Source organism: Choristoneura fumiferana, chromosome 2, assembly GCF_025370935.1.
Source record: "Choristoneura fumiferana chromosome 2, NRCan_CFum_1, whole genome shotgun sequence".
NCBI classification, from domain to species: Eukaryota; Metazoa; Arthropoda; class Insecta; order Lepidoptera; family Tortricidae; genus Choristoneura; species Choristoneura fumiferana.
The window spans coordinates 10853071-10870078 of record NC_133473.1 but is presented as its reverse complement, the minus strand read 5'-3'; the positions used below and the strand labels follow the sequence as shown (position 1 = coordinate 10870078).

General features: G+C 40.7%; 4 protein-coding genes across 5 annotated transcripts; 2 read left to right on the top strand and 2 right to left on the bottom strand.

Annotated features, from left to right (window-relative positions):
- Positions 1-229: 229 nt before the first annotated feature.
- On the top strand, positions 230-1150 carry LOC141445461 (uncharacterized). The gene has a single exon (XM_074111303.1). It carries the CDS (start codon positions 230-232, stop codon positions 1148-1150), a length of 921 nt encoding a protein of 306 aa, XP_073967404.1.
- A 3221-nt stretch (positions 1151-4371) lies between these two features.
- LOC141445458 (uncharacterized) lies at positions 4372-5460 on the top strand. Its single transcript, XM_074111302.1, has one exon. The coding sequence runs from the start codon at positions 4372-4374 to the stop codon at positions 5458-5460; it is 1089 nt and encodes a 362-aa protein (XP_073967403.1).
- A 1021-nt stretch (positions 5461-6481) lies between these two features.
- On the bottom strand, positions 6482-9088 carry LOC141443214 (glyoxylate reductase/hydroxypyruvate reductase-like). Of its 2 annotated transcripts, XM_074108435.1 has the most exons (4): positions 9049-9088; positions 8571-8668; positions 8224-8372; positions 6482-6896 (listed from the first exon to the last, which is right to left on the bottom strand). In XM_074108435.1, exons 2-4 carry the CDS (start codon positions 8642-8644, stop codon positions 6703-6705), a joined length of 417 nt encoding a protein of 138 aa, XP_073964536.1. In that variant the 5' UTR covers positions 8645-8668; positions 9049-9088; the 3' UTR covers positions 6482-6702. The 2 variants fall into 2 exon arrangements, with proteins under 2 accessions (XP_073964536.1, XP_073964528.1); XM_074108427.1 differs by lacking the exon at positions 9049-9088 and having other exon boundaries at positions 6538-6896; positions 8571-8883.
- Positions 9089-10082: 994 nt separating this feature from the next.
- LOC141445512 (glyoxylate reductase/hydroxypyruvate reductase-like) lies at positions 10083-15774 on the bottom strand. The gene is made up of 7 exons (XM_074111349.1): positions 15591-15774; positions 14728-14864; positions 13802-13991; positions 12985-13148; positions 12070-12234; positions 11556-11681; positions 10083-10314 (listed from the first exon to the last, which is right to left on the bottom strand). The coding sequence occupies exons 1-7, from the start codon at positions 15659-15661 to the stop codon at positions 10196-10198; spliced, it is 972 nt and encodes a 323-aa protein (XP_073967450.1). The 5' UTR covers positions 15662-15774; the 3' UTR covers positions 10083-10195.
- Between the last annotated feature and the right edge of the window lie 1234 nt (positions 15775-17008).

Sequence of the window (17008 nt, the reverse complement as noted above, 5' to 3'; positions counted from 1 at the left end):
ACTCAGAGGATTGAGTACGTGTGATAATAGCCTCCTTGCGTCTTTATAAGAAGACTTGTAAATATCTTATTGTCCATGGTGTCTGACATTGTCTGTCGCTATGTCATTCTATCAACAACTATGTTTCTTTACCATGTCCTATTTTATTATTGAATAAAGCCAATATTCTATTTGGTCTTGTCTAAACTTGTATCAATTTATTCAATAATAATTTTTTGCGCCGCCAAAAATGCCTGAAGGAAAAGAAAACTCATCTATGTCACGCTATTTGCGCCCCGAACGGTTTGACGTGGAGCCTTCGATGATAGGTTCAGACCTCAAATGGGCGCATTGGAAATATTCATTCGAGAATTTCATCGCACGGGAAGCCGCCTCAGCAGATAAAATACTTAAGTACCAACTCCTTGTCAATCATATCTCTCCGCCAATTTACAATATTATTCAAGCAAAGACCTCCTACGACGAAGCCATCAAAACGCTCAATGATGCCTATGAAAAGCGACAAAACACCACCCTAGCACGACATATTCTAATTTCAAGGAAACAACAGCCGGGCGAGTCAGTAGCTGAGTATTCGAGAGCCCTGAACGTACTCGCTCGTGACTGCAAATTCACAGATGTCACTGCAGCTGATTACCAAAACGATGTCGTACGTTTAGCTTTCATTGCCGGGGTATCATCGCAGAAAATCAAACAAAGACTTCTAGAAAACTCCACTGACACTCTGGAGAAAACCTTGAACCTGGCTTTGTCTCTAGAATCCGCCGAAAGCACTTCGCAACTACTTACAGTGTCACCTTCTACATCTGCTCATGCTAATGCTGCCTCTGAAGCTCCAGAACACTCGCTGATGACCAATTTAGCAGCTACAAACGCTCCAAACAGATCTCGACCTGATTCTTACCCTAACCAAACCAGACGACGATGTTTCTTCTGTGGTGGCAGTAATCTTCATCAGCGAAACAGATGTCCCGCGTATAACGCCGAATGTCAGCTTTGTTCCAAGAAGGGGCATTTCGCAAGCGTATGCCGTAGTTCTGGGCCCAACCTACGACTGCTAATGCTATTGCCACAGATGACGAACAATCTCAACCTCAATCTACTTACCCTAACTTATCTAACATCTCCGCCGCTGCTCCTGCAAGCCTAAGAAAAGCAACTATACCTATTACAGTCAACGAATATCGTGCTGATGCACTTCTCGACACCGGTAGCTCAATTAGCTTTATAGACAAAAACCTAGCTCGAATAATCAACCTCAAACAAAAGCCCTGCAAGCAAGCAATTACTCTAGCATCACTCAATAATGTCTCTCATGTCGAAGGTCTATGCTATGCAACAATTCAAATTGGTGAACACAAGTACCAACACCAACCACTGCTCATCATCAACGATCTATGCGCAGATATCATCATCGGGCACGATGTTCTCGGGAAGCACTCGTCACTCGTACTTCAATTTGGAGGAGACAAACAACCTCTCAAAGTCTGCAACGTTTTAGAAGCGTCAGTCCCGCCAGCATCAGTTTTCACCAACCTCTCGCCAGACATAAAGCCTATTGCTATACGCTCAAGACGGCATTCTCAAGAAGACCAAGACTTCATATCAAACGAAATAAACAACCTACTTAGGGATAAAGTAATCGAACCCAGTATCTCGCCATGGAGGGCACAAGTACTCGTTGCTGGCGGAGGCCATCACCGTAAGCGCCTCGTTATCGACTACTCGCAAACAATCAACAGATTTACAGACTAGACGCTTACCCTCTCCCGAGCATTGATTCTATCATAACAAAAGTGGCAAAATACAACGTTTACAGTCAAATCGATCTCAAAAGTGCTTACCACCAAGTCCCAATCTTACCGAAAGAAAAAGTTTACACTGCATTCGAAGCTTGTGGTAATCTCTACCAGTTTACAAGAATACCGTTTGGCGTAACGAATGGAGTGGCGGCCTTTCAAAGAACCTTACAATACATAATTGACACTGAAAAACTTAAAGGTACCTTCGCTTACCTTGACGACGTAACTGTCTGCGGTAAGGACAAATCCGACCATGACAAAAATCTTGAAATGTTCATGAAGGCCGCTGAAAAATACAAACTAACCTTAAACATGAACAAATGCACATTTGAATCAGAGTCAATCAACTTGCTTGGATATACTATCGCCCACAACGTTATAAAGCCGGACAAGTCTCGATTGGAACCGCTAACGAATCTTCCAATCCCCACTGATACTGCTACACTGAAGAGAGCGCTCGGTCTCTTCGCCCACTATTCAAAGTGGGTCAACAACTTTTCTACGAAAATCAGACCTTTAATCGAAGTCACTTTTCCATTATCTCAAGAAGCTATCACTGCCTTTCAAAACCTTAAAACTGATATATCGAAATCGGCATTAGCAGGAATCGACGACAGTGAAATATTTTCAGTTGAGACAGACGCTTCCGATTTTGCCATCGCAGCGACCCTATCACAAAAGGGTCGTCCTGTCGCATTCTTCTCTCGTTCTCTCAACGACTCCGAGAAAAGGCAACCTTCGATTGAGAAAGAGGCCTGCGCCATAGTCGAAGCTTTGCGAAAATGGAGACATTTCCTGATAGCAAGACATTTCTTACTCATTACAGATCAGCAATCTGTCGCATACATGTTCAATCAAACACACTCTAACAAAATAAAGAACGAAAAGATCGAAAGGTGGCGGTTGGAGCTCTCGTGTTTCAAATATGATATAGTCTACCGACCTGGGAAACATAACTTCGCCGCGGACGCACTTTCACGAGTATGCATGCAAATAAATACTGCCGCTTCTAACTCTAAACTAGTGGAACTACACCGAAATCTCTGCCATCCAGGGGTCACGCGCATGGTTCATTGGGTCAGATCAAAGAACCTACCGTACTCCGTAGAGGATGTAAAACGAATGACGGCCGCATGCCCAACTTGTGCGGAAATAAAACCACGTTACATGAAACATCAAGGACATCTTATCAAAGCGACAGCCGCTTTTGAAAGATTAAACATTGATTTTAAGGGACCAATACCATCTAGCACCCAGAACCGATACATACTGACAATAATTGATGAGTTTAGTCGTTTTCCCTTCGCTTATGCGTGTAAGGATGTATCTTCAAGAACGGTAATCAATTGTCTCGAAGACTTGTTCTCCACTTTTGGTACTCCAGCGTACATCCACTCCGACAGGGGTACATCTTTCTTATCAGACGAACTTAGACAATTCTTGTCTTCCGTCGGGATATCATGCAGCCGCACTACGCCTTACAATCCCCAGGGAAATGGGCAGGTTGAACGTCTCAACGGCACACTGTGGCGAACGATCCAACTAAACCTCAAATCAAACAATGACGATATAGTAAACTGGGAAAAGGCACTGCTACCGGCGCTGCACTCTATAAGATCTCTCCTGTGTACGAGCACTAACACAACGCCGCATGAGCGCATGTTCAATCACCCACGCCGTTCTCAAAACGGACAATCCTTGCCGACTTGGCTACATTCGCCTGGACCGGTATTTATGAAAAGGCACGTAAGAAGCTCCAAGTATGACCCCGCTGTACAGGAAGTCCAATTGTTGCAGAGTAATCCAGAATACTCCTTTATAAGACTGCCTGATGGGCGAGAGACAACAGTCTCCAATAGATCGTTAGCTCCAGCACCACGAGCTGTTGACGATGACCTTTCAGATGACGAACTTGACGATAACCAATCCGAAGAAATCTCTGCCATTCAAGACCCGCCTGCCAACATCGATCCGAATGCAGGAATCAGCCAACTTCGGCGTTCAGGCAGAGATCGCAGACCTCCAGCCTTCATGCATGACTACGTCTCTTCGTAGAGGGGGCGAATGTGATAATAGCCTCCTTGCGTCTTTATAAGAAGACTTGTAAATATCTTATTGTCCATGGTGTCTGACATTGTCTGTCGCTATGTCATTCTATCAACAACTATGTTTCTTTACCATGTCCTATTTTATTATTGAATAAAGCCAATATTCTATTTGGTCTTGTCTAAACTTGTATCACAGCGCAATAATTTTGTTTGAGTCGGTCTACTACTGTGAGCGTGAAACGGAACGTAGTGTTGTTTTCTCTGTGATTCTCATTTTTTTTATTATGCGCTTGTTGTCTACGTTGTTTGTCGAGTCTGCCGTAGGTAGTGGATATGAGACACTGAGTCTTAGTTCGTTCAGTTCGTTTAGTCAGCCAGTGCGTGGCGTGCGCCTGACTAAGGCCGAGGTGGTGTTACAACAGGTCATAACATTGTTTATCATTGCAAACTAACAAAGTAACAAGTATTTTACGACGTGTTGCAAAAATCGTGTATCTACGGCGTACCATAACGAATTAACTATGGGCATCAAATGCGAGATTAGTTTGTGCCCATCGGATGACAACAAATATGAATATAAATCAGGAAGCACAGTGTCTGGAGCAATAAAGTACTACTTAGATGAAGAATACGAGTTTTCTACGATTGTTGTGTCGTTGAAAGGTCAGGGCAGACTTTATTTTGAGGATAAACATAAGAAAAGGAATGATCGCATGCATACATACGGCAACAAAGAGACATATGTTGATATTGATAATGTTATATACAAAAATGAATCGGGTAAGCCTTTGGTCGCTGGAGAATATGAGACTCCTTTCAGTTTATTGCTTCCTCATGACGTCCCAGGGTCTCTAGACTATACTAAAAATACAGGCGGTTATTACTGTCGTTGCTATATAAAGTACTATGTGCGCATAAAATTCGAGAGACCAGGCCTATTGAACATGAACAGACACTTCAAGAAGGAGATACAAGTCGCTTCTAGTCAGATTCCAAGAATGGCAACCGAACCGTTGATATATGGCGAGCAGAAAAGTTTATTACAGCTGAGTTCACTGTTTTCTGGCGAAAAAAGCATCGTGCACCTAAAGGCTACTATAGTCAACTCAGTTCTTAAGCCAGGAGAAGGTGTTAAAGTTAATTACGAGGTTGAAAACAACACAAACGTGGACATAAAACGCGTTGAAGTTAAATTGCTAGAAGTTGACACATACACTGCAAGTGGAGGGCGTAAAGTTAATGTAAAATCTGAAGTCGAAAACACGGAATTCACTTACGGGGCAATAAAGGCAGGGGAGACAGCAAAATTTGCAGCTGAAATTACTATTCCTAGTTTATGCGTTTCCTATGATCATTCAAAGATATTTGGAAGAGATTATTCTGTGTTAACTACAGTAGTTCTACCAATTCCTCACATCAATTTGCCTTTGGAAATTCCCTTTCAAGTGATTGATAGACTGTCAGCTAATTTTGAGGAGGGTAATGGTTCAGCGTCTGGATATAGCAGCGACGCGCCACCATCATATTGGGAAGCTATGGGCGAGGATCAAAAAGAAAAGGACGACCAAGACGGGTTTGAACAAAATAAAAAAGGAAACGAAAAAGAATGAGCTTAAAGCCTCACAGTAGCACTGACTAAAATTAAGATTTGATTAAGTTAAGTTAAAAATAACTAAGGCACCTATGGCCTTACAGATCTATAGAAGATATTTAAAAGCATTTAAAAATATTTATTTTTCGTATTGTAAGTACCTATATTCAGTATTAAAATTGCAAACACAAATGTATTGTGTAAGAGTGTATGTATAAACGAAGCATACCTATTACTCTTATAGTGTATAAAATGGAGTGGTGACAGTGGCTGGTGGAATTGAACAAAAAAAATGTCCCAAAAGGTTCAGCTAGAGCTAGGGCCATAAAAGTAAAAAAAAAAAACAGGCCCTGATTAAGATATTAACAACAAAAAAACCGATAACAACTAAATGAAGGCTTTCTGGTAAAGCTAGTACTATAAATAAATAATATGTCTATAAGTGTATTCTTTATGTATTATTCCTATTATGTATTTCGTTTTCCTGAAGACATGACTCATAGATGGCGTATTGTGGGAAAACCTTGATGATAAACACAATTGTTTAAAGCGCGTACCTACCTACTATTTCTGTTATAGGGTGACTAATACGTTAAACTAGCTCGGGTATAGTCAAATTGTTAGTTTAATTCAAGGCTGGCCAAACCCAGGGGGGCTAATACGAAATTCGAAAATCGAAGTTCATATCGTACCGTTCCTCTCATTCTCGTATTAAATAATATTAGCGTCAGCGGGACGGCAAGATACGAAGTTAGAATTTTGCACTTCGTAGTATAGGGCCAGGTTCGCGGGCCAGTGGCGTAACTATAGGGTGGCAGGGCCGGCAAAATGCCACGGGCCCCGACCCAAGAGGCCGCTAGCTCAGAAATATTTTTTTAACATTGTAAGTACCTGAGTACAACGTGACGATTTTTACTGATAGGGCCGCATCAAAAGAATTTGCCACGGGCCCCAGATGGTATAGTTACGCCACTGTCGCGAACCCGTAAACGCGTTGTTGGGACAATGCGCGACTAATTTTATAGTAGTTAAGTACGTAGGTATCTAAAAAAAAACTATTCGTTTCATTTTCTATCACACGGTCGGTGTGGGTTGAGGGCAGAAAGAAATAATGAATGCGTTCGCGAGACTTGCGTTAGACAATACGGCCTGGTCCTGGGGGGCTACTACGAAATTCAAAGTTCGTACCGTACCGTCTCTCTCACTCCTACAGCTGATATGATAGTGATATGATGATGGTGAATAGGTACTCAGGATTGACTCACCTATGAACTTGTTCCAAGTTTTCAGTGAATCGTCTACCAGCGCCCAGCATTAAAGCGATGGCAACTTCAGCGACCGCAGAACTTAGTACGTTTGGCGTATTGGACAGTTTGATGCCACGGGCCTTTAGCTCATCTACATTGCAGTGGTTGTAGCCTGCTGATGCTGTTGCGACGACCTTGAGGGAAGGGCCTGAAACATATAGTCTGTGCTTTTTAAGGGTTGGGATGGAAATCCTTATCCTAACAATTATTATAAAAGCGAAAGTATTTTAAACCGCAAAAGCGATTTAGATACTCCCCATCAGGTGACACGCATGCTCGTTTGCATCCTCTTGTATAAAAAAAGATGAGGTATGAAGATACTGTACGATCCTGGCAAGTACATAGGATAGTTTTAACCCGGAAAATTGCGTAGTACTAGTGGGGTAGCATTAATAAAACTGTGTCCTTTATCACTTCCTCTCTTAATAACTAAGCAGCTCTAAAACTAGACAATGTTTATGTTTTCACTAATTATCACTAAATTGGCATATTTTATAAGGCTGACTATTAGGAGTTGGTGATAATTAAATTGGCATATTTTACTCGTGACCATGGCCACTGTAATGTTGCCGAAACGTTGAGGTAAATATTACTTGTGTATGTTAGCGTGATAAGTCCTGTGCGTGGTATTTTGACTATGGGCTATTAGGAGTTGGTGATAATTAAATTGGCATATTTTGCAAGGTGGGCTATTAAGAGTTGGTGATCATTAAATTGGCATATTTTATAAGGTTGTCAATTAGGAGTTGGTAGTGCCTTTTTTACTGCAAGACGTCAAAGATCAAGTGATCAAAAACGCAAAAAAATAATGCTATTTTTTTGGCTATGAAACTGCGGCCTATTTCAAATGGCCAATTTGACAATACGGCATTCTTATGTTGGTAACATAACACGAGGTATAAGTAATAAATTAATAAGGTATGTTCTTGTTAAAATTAGGTCAGGAAGATAACCTTGTACATAAGAAGTGAGATAAAATTGTTATAAAAATTACATAAAGTCCAGCACATATAATGTTATGACATGTCTGATAAAATAACATAAAATATGTTAGATAAGATAGTTAGTCCTTTCATTTTTATCTAAATGTTACGAAACAAAATTTTGCATCATTTGTCATCTTCAAATTTCAAAAGTAAAATGGTTCCTAATTTCTGCTTAGGTAAAGTTAGTAAAGGTGACATTTCTGAATATTAATATTGATGGGTCTAGGTTGGGTCAGACTCATCATATCAATGCATCCACGCTGCTCTGAGCAAATGCCAGACTCATTGGTGTATCTAGGGTTATTTTTCAGGGGGGCCTGGCCTGGATTTTTGTGTGAAGATATTAGAATTATAGAATTTTGAATCGGTAGTCCAACATACTGGGGTGGGCACAACCAAACCAACCCCCCCCCTTTATATACACCTATGGCGAAACTTGCCCCCCCTTAGATCAGGGCCTGACAATCATCATATGGTAAGCTAAAGTACCTGCAGCATCCAACAGTTCCTTGGTAATGGGATGGTGGGAGACCCAGACGAGGGCAGATATTCCAGGAGCCAGTCGCAGGAGCTCCTCCTTGTTTGTGGTTGCACCTTCCTCGCCAAAATGGTTGTAGCGACTTACAATAACTGTAAAACTAAAATTTAAATTAAAGATAGGTTTTTTATGGGTGAATAGTCAAAACAAGTTCGTATCGTACCGTCCATCACTCATTTTAAATAATATAAGCACCAGCGGGATGACAATATACGAAGTTCGAATTTTGCATTGCACTTTGTAGTAAAAGGCTGGGATCGCAAGATTCGCGGTTATAAAATAAATCACAATTACTTACTGTTCTTGCAGAATTTTCGCCGCTGGTTCCGGAAAGTCATTTGATGAAATTAAAACTTTTAAATCCTTAGTCATGTTTGCAATTTCAGCACAGTCTGTCTGCGAAACAAACCCTATCAGTGCGCATAACAGAGGCAAGTAAATTATCATTGTATCGCAACAAGCTTATCACTTTTTATCAGTTAACAAAGGTACAAGTCACACGCAAATCAAATCACAGATCTACTCTTAACTTTTAAGTACTACGCCGCGCCGGCTGAACGTCTAGCTGTTTCAATTGAAGTAGGTAGCGAAATAAAACCAGGCAGTATAATAGTAACTATCTCTTGAAACCAGTCTTCATGGAAGTACTCCGCTATTCAACTGTTAGCTACTAAAACTAAAGAAAACAAAAAGTATCATAGTGAAGTTAACTTTTCGCGTAGGTTTGACTTGACTGTTATGCATGATTGGGTCGTGTTGACGCAAAATGTACATACCTATTGCTCTTGATAACCTGACATTTGAATAGGTCAATGAGGGCTATCGCGTATGATTTACCACTAAGGCTAGTGTAGCGTGAGGTCTCCGAAATGTCAAAATCTCATAGTTTTTGGGTGACGCTAATTTTAGAATATTTAATATTTGAATATATGATATGTGAACGTTCTTCAATTGAATATGCGTTCCGGGGCAATGAATGTCTGTTTTTGAGACAGTTTTTTGTCTCCCTATTTTTAGCTCTAAACAGAAAACGGGACTATGCAACACTGTGGCATGCTCTTTTTTTTTTTTTTTTTTTTTTTTTTTTTTTTTTTTTTCATTCAAAAACTTTGCATACTAATAACAGACTTTGAAAGCCATACTTAAAAAACCTCACGCAACAGTGCGCCATCTAGTGAGAAAAAAAACGATAGCCCTCATTGAATAGATACAATTTTATCTCAACGGCATAAGGTGTATTCTAAAAAAAAGCAGCCAAGCCCAGCCAATCATAATTATGTGGTTAAACTTAACCAAGGGTAAGAGAAAACTGACTGACATTTAATTTGTCTGACAATTCACTTGAGATAGTTCTACTCGAACTTATGAACTTAAACTCTACTCTCCAACAGATGTCGCTATATGAACAGGAAGCTATAACGTTTGTTGTGGAATTCGTTTCCAGGGTTGATTTTCAGAAAAAAAAAACAATTTTAGTGTCGACCACGTTATATAATTTAAATAATAAATAAACATCATGTGACACCTAGTCTCAAACTGCAAAGCTTGTACTATGGATACTAGGCAACGGATAAACATACTTATATAGATAAATACGTACTTAAATACAGTCATATTAAACATCCAAGACCAGAGAACAAACATTCGTATTATTCATACAAATATCTGCTCCGGCCGGGAATAAACTTCTCTAACCACTTGGCCATCCGGTCAGATATGAGTTGGTAACTTGCTATTCGCTTCGAAAGTCTACTCGCTTTTGTTTGAGGTGTTAGTGGAGATTACCTAGATGGTCAAATCATATTTCCTGTACTATACTAGCTTTATAATATAGGTTTTTAAATTATACATTCAATATATATTTTGTAACAAAGCTGATCTGACACATAATAGCAAATAATACAAATTTCTGTCTAATATTCACTAAATTACAGGATTCAACATGGGTTTACCCTCTAAAGCTAACAGCACGTTTCTCGCAGAAATTCTCGCCATTGCGTTCCTCGTTTCAATTGTGGCACTACCAACGTGTGGTAGAATATCTGAAAACAGAAAAACATTATTATTTCAGCAGGGCTGCTACGAAACTCGAAAATCGAAGTTCGTATCGTACCGTGCATCTCACACTCGTATTAAATAATTTTAGTGCCAGCGGGACGGTAAGAAACGAAGTTCAAATTTTGCAGTTCGTATAATATCGGGCCAGACCAATAACCAATAACCAATAATAACATCGGACTGACCACGATACACATGCTTGGATTTGGCTGTTTGAGTTGACAGTTACAATAAAAAAAAGAAACTTGAATACACACTTGAATGAAAACGTAGTGGTTATATTCTCTTTGCTTGAATGTTTTGCGAATAATTGAGAAAAATACTGTAAATTTTCTTAAAATATAGGGTGGAGCCAGACCAGACGAGCGTAATTTTTTGAGTTGTGAGTCGCGTATTTTCGGTCGCGTAATTTCTGCTGCATCGGTTTTATACAAAAGTCCAGTTTGTGCCACACGGTAATGAGGGTTTTCACAAAGGCGAAATATCGCTAGATGGCGTTAGTACCTATCGAGAGGTCCGTTTGACGTTTGACGTTTGCTCATGATAGGTTAAAAAGTTAAAAAACATTGTGTCTTAAGGGCGGTAAACAAGGAATTACGAACGAGAGTCTATTAGAAGCCCGAAGTCGAAGACTGAGGGCTTTAATGAGTCGATGTTCGTAATTCTAGTACCACCCGTCTGACATACAATGTTTTTCATCACATTTGCGAGTAAAATTGTATATTTGTAAAAGAAAAACTAAGATTTTTCCAAAAATTGCCGATACCGCTCTTGGCAGCGCCAGCCTCCGCGCCACCCCACCCCACGTAGCGCATGTGCCCGACCTGCGCGCGCCGCGCTGCACCACACCATGCAGTATCAAACTCATTTACCGACCTTGGGCTTCATGACATGAAATTAGTACGGGCAATGACTCATTTACCGACCACGGGCTTTATGACAAGCACATGAAGGTCACGGGTTTTATTTGGGGGGTTGCAACCAAGGTAGCCTGCATGTTTCGACACTGTTTACGAGCAAGTGTGTTGAAAAAAACTAAATGAGTCAATCGCAAGCAAACGTCAAACGTCAAATGGACCTCACGATACTAACGCCATCTAGCGACATTTCGCCTCTGTGAAAACCCTCATTCATAATGAGTCAACTCATTTTGAGTTACGGTCGTCTGGCTTCACCCATAACGGACAAACAGACAAGCGAGTTGCTCTGTTCAATTTTAACTTACAGCAATTAGGCAATTGGACGAGAGGGTGGTCCTTTGCGATGGGTTCAGGAGTGACCACGTCAAGTCCGGCGGCGAAAATGCGGTTTTCTTTTAGAGCCCGATACAACGCATCTTGATCTATTACATCTAAAAATAAAAAACAGATAAGCCTGTGCTTCCAAAGAACCTTAACATAGTAAATAATTTATACATAGCAATGTTTATTTTAACGAAAGTATATCGAGACAAAAAGGAGCTTTGGTAAGTATGTTTTTATTATTCCAGAGTTCCAGCCATCTAATATACCAAATTTCTGTAGAAGAAATAATAACAAACACACACATTTTCACATCTATCTAATATACATATTAAACGGCTCCAACGATTTCGATGAAATTTGGTAAGTGGGGGTTTTCGGGGATGAATGACAAATCGAGCTAGCTTGGTCTTATCTCTGGGAAAACGTTTATTGTCGAGTTTAAGCCCGAGCAAAGCTCGGTCGCCCAGGTACTTTTATATTATTAGGATAGTTTACCTCCTCTTGCGATATTGACTATCACAGCATTCTGCTTCATAATGCCGAGTGTTTTGTCGTTGATGAGATGTCGCGTCTCCTCCGTAAGAGGGCAGCACAATATCACGTAGTCACTCAGTCGGAGTAGTTCTTCAATGGGAAGACGCTCTGCTCCCAAGGCTTTCGCTTAAATAAAAAGAGAAGTAATTAGAATATTACTAGCCAGCGAGAAAAAAATATAATATAGCTGTTGAAGTTTGTATGAGTCTATCGCTAGATGTCGCTACTCGCTAGATGTCACTCAGTCAGCGGGCCTACCACGCCCAAGCCTAAAGGAAACATTATTTTTCCAACCGATATTTTTGTGCTAAAGAGATCTACATTATGCTTCATTTTCTTACGCCTTCTGGTACTTGTACTATTACTTATTCTGTGCTTCTGGTAAAATTACCCAACCGACTCTGCAGTTACAAGGTAGTTAGTTAGGTACTTATGTTAGAAGTTTCAAATCGGGTTTCCAGTTCAAAATTCGAAGTTCGTATCATACCGTCCCTTTTACTTTTCCAATAAATAAATAAGTGGGAGCAGAACGACACGGTCGACACGACAGTATAAGGCTGGCAATGTGCTGACGTAGAAAAAAACTGCAGCCCTGAAGTCCTCTTATTATTAACTAAATTGGGAACTGACGTAGTTCGCACTGGGCTAGGGTGCGAACTAGCTACAGTCCAAGCCCCCTCATTCTGAGATGAGGCCTGTGTCCAGCAGTGCGACGTATATAGGCTGGGATGATAATGAAACTTAAATTGTTAATTCAGACATTAGGTACTTTGTGGAGGTACATATCAGAGAACCGCAAGTTTTTTTCTATACAACACATGTATTTTTTCAGAAAGTAAAAATGTTAGCACGAAAAAAGGTTCTACTTAAACTTACCCTCAGGCTTATCAGTTCTTCCGCTGTAAAGGAATCTCTTGACGTCGAAACCTCTTAGCCTCCGGAGGACGGCCTGCCCGATACCGCCGAAGCCGACTATGCCGACCGTGCTGCCAGCGATGTCCTGCCCCAGCCGCCATTGCACACCGAATTTACAATCGCCACTAGAAAAGGTCAATAATACCAGTTTACTTTACAGGGACTTAGTTATAGTCTAATTATTATCAGAATCTGATAAATAATTACCTACTTTAAGCTAAAGTTAAATGTAACATATTTAGCGACATTTGTGTGATACGTATAAGTTTGCCTCCTACCGCTTCTTCATACCACCATCATCATAACCATATCAGCCGTAAGAAGTACACTGTTGGACATGTCCTCCCCATATGCCTCCAGTTGCTTCGGTTGGAAGCGGCTGCATCCACCGTAAACCAGTTCATTCGTCCATCTCGTTGATGGCCGTCCTACCGACCCGCGGTCTCTATTGGAAAACATTTTGGCCCCAACGGTCATCTGTTCTCCTAGTTATTGCCGAGCTGATTCGCATGGCTATGTCGGTATGTTGCTTGGGTATGTTAGTACCACAGGTTTACATTATTATGGCTGTTGAAAATGTGTTATAGCATTAGCATCCAGCCAGGAACCTTGCTTCTTGCTGCTTCTAGAAATACCTACACAGTTTTTTACCATTCTCGAATCGAGGACGGTATTAAGGAGGATGTGAGTGAGCTATGTGGGATATAGGCCGGGATGACGATGGTATGATTTCTAAAATAGTTTTCCTGATAGCTATACCATTTTGGCTATACATCACCTTTCTAGTTCAGCCACGCCTTCCTTAAACCGGCGGGCCGCAGCGATCACCAAGCCCACGGTGATGTCCGCCACAGCATCGTCGAGGACCTGAGGAGTGCTGCCGAGCGGCAGCTGCCGCTTCTCGAACTCGTGGATGTCTATGTGATCCGTTCCCGACGACATGGTGGACACGCATTTTAGATTAGGTCCTGGAATCAGAAAGGGTCATGGGTTAGTCGGTCAGCACGGGTAAGTAGCGCAAGTAGTTACACCCGCATGCACCCACCAGCACCAGCAATAGGGTAGACAACATGGGGCGTGCAATGAGGCCAGGCAGCGCTTGTGTTGCCTCCCCTGTTGCTGGTGCAGGCAAGTTGTACGCCACTGGTACTGGGAGGAGGGTGCAAAGAGGTGAATTAAATTCCTCTGAAATAAAAGAAAATACTTATAACAAAGCTAAGAAAATACTACAGGCGGTTATACCTAGGGCCATTTTCTAAAGAGGTTTGAACCCTGAGTTGCCATGATCAATACAATGAACACGAGCCCCGTGTCCAGGGTCTACGAACACGGGGCTCGTGTTCTTCTATTTCAAAGACGGTACTGCAGGGCTACTACGAAACTCGAAACTCGAAGTTCGTGTCGTTCGGTCCCTCTGACACTTGTACTATTTAATACGAGAGCGAGAGGGACGATACGTATTTCAGCTCTTTTTTGTGAGAAACGACCAAACGAGCAACGAATCTGTATGCAGACAAATTATTACCATCGCCTATGAATATCAACAACTCAAGGAGAGCCACTGGGGCTGAAGACAGAGTGTTGTGGCGCGCCATGGAAGAGGCCTATGTCCAGCAGTGGACTGCTGTGAGCTGATGATGAAGGTGAGCCATTAGACTCCTTAAGCTCTTTAAGCGGAGTCATTGGTCCGAGTACAAAACTAACCAGCTAAGTCAAGCAGCGGTCCCGTCAATCGGTGCTTCGTATTCCAGATGATGGCGTCCACGTTCTTTAGCTCTTTCTTGATCGTGGGCAGGCTTTCAGGCTCAAAGTCCAAATGCGGCACCACGGTGTATTGGACCCTGGAAATGAAAGAAAGAAAGAAAAAGATAGAGAGGTTTATTTAGGTTCCCTCTCAGTACCACCATCTTACAGTACTTAATAAGACGAAAACTAGCAATAAAACAAACTTACTGGTGACACGTTAGGACAACAAAAAAAGTCGACAAATGAAAGGACTAGTCGTTTCAAATCTTTATTGAAGTCCGGAGTAGATTCTTATGAAGAGAAAATTTGGAAGAATAGCAGTTTTTGCGGGATAGCTATAAAAGAATTCTTCGTAGATCAAGTCGCGGGAAAAAACTATAGTTATATAAATAAAATTTCTAATTCTAGTAGAGTAGGTACCTAGTCAGAGTGTAGTAGTGTAGGTGTCTAGTTCAGAGGAGGGCTGTGCCCAGCAGTGGGACGTATATAGGCTGGGATGGATGGATGGGATGGAGGTACCTAGTAGAAAATTACAGCTCTTTTCATAGATTACTTGCCAACAAAGTGAAAATTTAATTTTAGCTTGTAACAATAAAGGTATGTACAGATTTTGAGCACTTCCGTGTGGTACTTTCCAGTGCTATAAAATTGACACTTGAAAGCGTTGCCATACATAACATAACGTGTATAATTTACCATGCTGATCATTGGATAATTTGTGAAATATATTCAATTCAAAAGTACCCAAAAATTGCAACACATGCAAACTAGCGCGTTCATAACCTTAAGAGTTTATTTAAAAAGTAAAATAAATAACTTACTTGTTCTTTAACAGCTCTAACCCGGCGGCGGGAAACGTCTTATTAACAATCAAAACTCTCTTCATTGCCATTTTTAAAAAGTATTTCGCGTAACTTCAACTCAAATATTAAAGTGAATGCAGCCTATACCGGTATCAATATAAATACCTAAATTATCTTTATTACAACAGATAACAAACAAAACGTCCTGTGTGCCTTATGTGAAATGATGTAACAGTAAACGCACGAAATACAAATTTATCGAAAGTGGTGGGAAAAATTGGAACTAAACTCAACGCGTACTTAATAATCAAGCTTTGTCGGGCGATACTAGCGCCACAAGAATTTCCACGTAAATTTGCAATACTTCTCTTTTATGAATGACATGACAAGATAGTTGGTGCTATCGATTGCTGAAAATCTGACTTTATGACAGTGGAATAAAAACTTTAATACGTGCATATTTTAAAATTGTTATGGGGATGACCTTGAGGACTTTACGCGGATAGCATCGCGTACCTCGTAAACTTAATGTCATTTTTATTATTCATTCATTCATTAAATGCACAATTAAATGGTTGTTGCTATTAAATAATTGGAATAGACTAGAAACTACCACGGTCCGAAATTGTGACGTGAAAAAAAAAACGCTGCGAAATATATCATGGCTAGACCGCTTCTAACTTGGGAAGAATAACATTTATCGGCATTATTTTGTTACAATTACCTTTAAGAAAGAATACATCACATATATTTTCATTTATATTATCATATATATTTTTCACAGGTGGTAGGACCTTGTGCAAGGTCCGCCCGGATTGCTACCACCATCTTAACCGCTAATCCTGCCGTGAAGCAGCAGTGCTTGCACTGTTGTGTTTCGGCGTGGAGAGTAAGACAGCTGGTGAAATTACTGGCACTCGAGGTATCCCATCTTAGGCCTCTAGGTTGGCAACGCATCTGCAATACCCCTGGTGTTGCAGATGTTTATGGGCGGTGGTGATCTCTTACCATCAGGAGACCCACTTGCTCGTTTGCCATCCAGTCGAATAAAAAAAAATGCTTTATTTATTGAGTAGTAGGTACCTAAGTAAGTACGATGAAAAAAAACAGGAAACATGGCTATACAATAAAAACCTTAACGACTAACATCCACATATTTAATAACAACAAACGTTGCGTTGCGTCACGATCTCTGACTCAAATTCAGCCATTACGTGAGCTTGCCTTCGGAATCCAAAAGCTTAATGGACATTTTTAAGAACAAAACTAAAACCCGCAAAAACTCGGGAGCTTTAATATTCTACCGGAAAATTCAATTATCAACACAAATTGAAACTAATTTGTCATTATTGCGCCAACAAATACTTAAAAATTATTAATCCCTCAGACAATAAGTAGTACAGTATTGCACAATATTTGAACAGTACTTAATAGGT

Bases quoted from the DNA above. Each gene is read 5' to 3' on its own strand.
- LOC141445461 (XM_074111303.1), top strand. From the start codon at position 230: ATGCCTGAAGGAAAAGAAAACTCATCTATGTCACGCTATTTGCGCCCC.
- LOC141445458 (XM_074111302.1), top strand. From the start codon at position 4,372: ATGGGCATCAAATGCGAGATTAGTTTGTGCCCATCGGATGACAACAAA.
- LOC141443214 (XM_074108427.1), bottom strand. From the start codon at position 8,719: ATGATAATTTACTTGCCTCTGTTATGCGCACTGATAGGGTTTGTTTCG. The intron at 8,373-8,570 runs GTAAGTAATTGT...TTTAAATTTTAG, and splicing joins GCGAAAATTCTGCAAGAACA to TTTTACAGTTATTGTAAGTC. The intron at 6,897-8,223 runs GTACTTTAGCTT...TATATGTTTCAG, and splicing joins GGAACTGTTGGATGCTGCAG to GCCCTTCCCTCAAGGTCGTC.
- LOC141445512 (XM_074111349.1), bottom strand. From the start codon at position 15,661: ATGGCAATGAAGAGAGTTTTGATTGTTAATAAGACGTTTCCCGCCGCC. The intron at 14,865-15,590 runs GTAAGTTATTTA...TTTCATTTCCAG, and splicing joins TTAGAGCTGTTAAAGAACAA to GGTCCAATACACCGTGGTGC. The intron at 13,992-14,727 runs GTTAGTTTTGTA...TTCTGATTCCAG, and splicing joins ACCGCTGCTTGACTTAGCTG to GACCTAATCTAAAATGCGTG.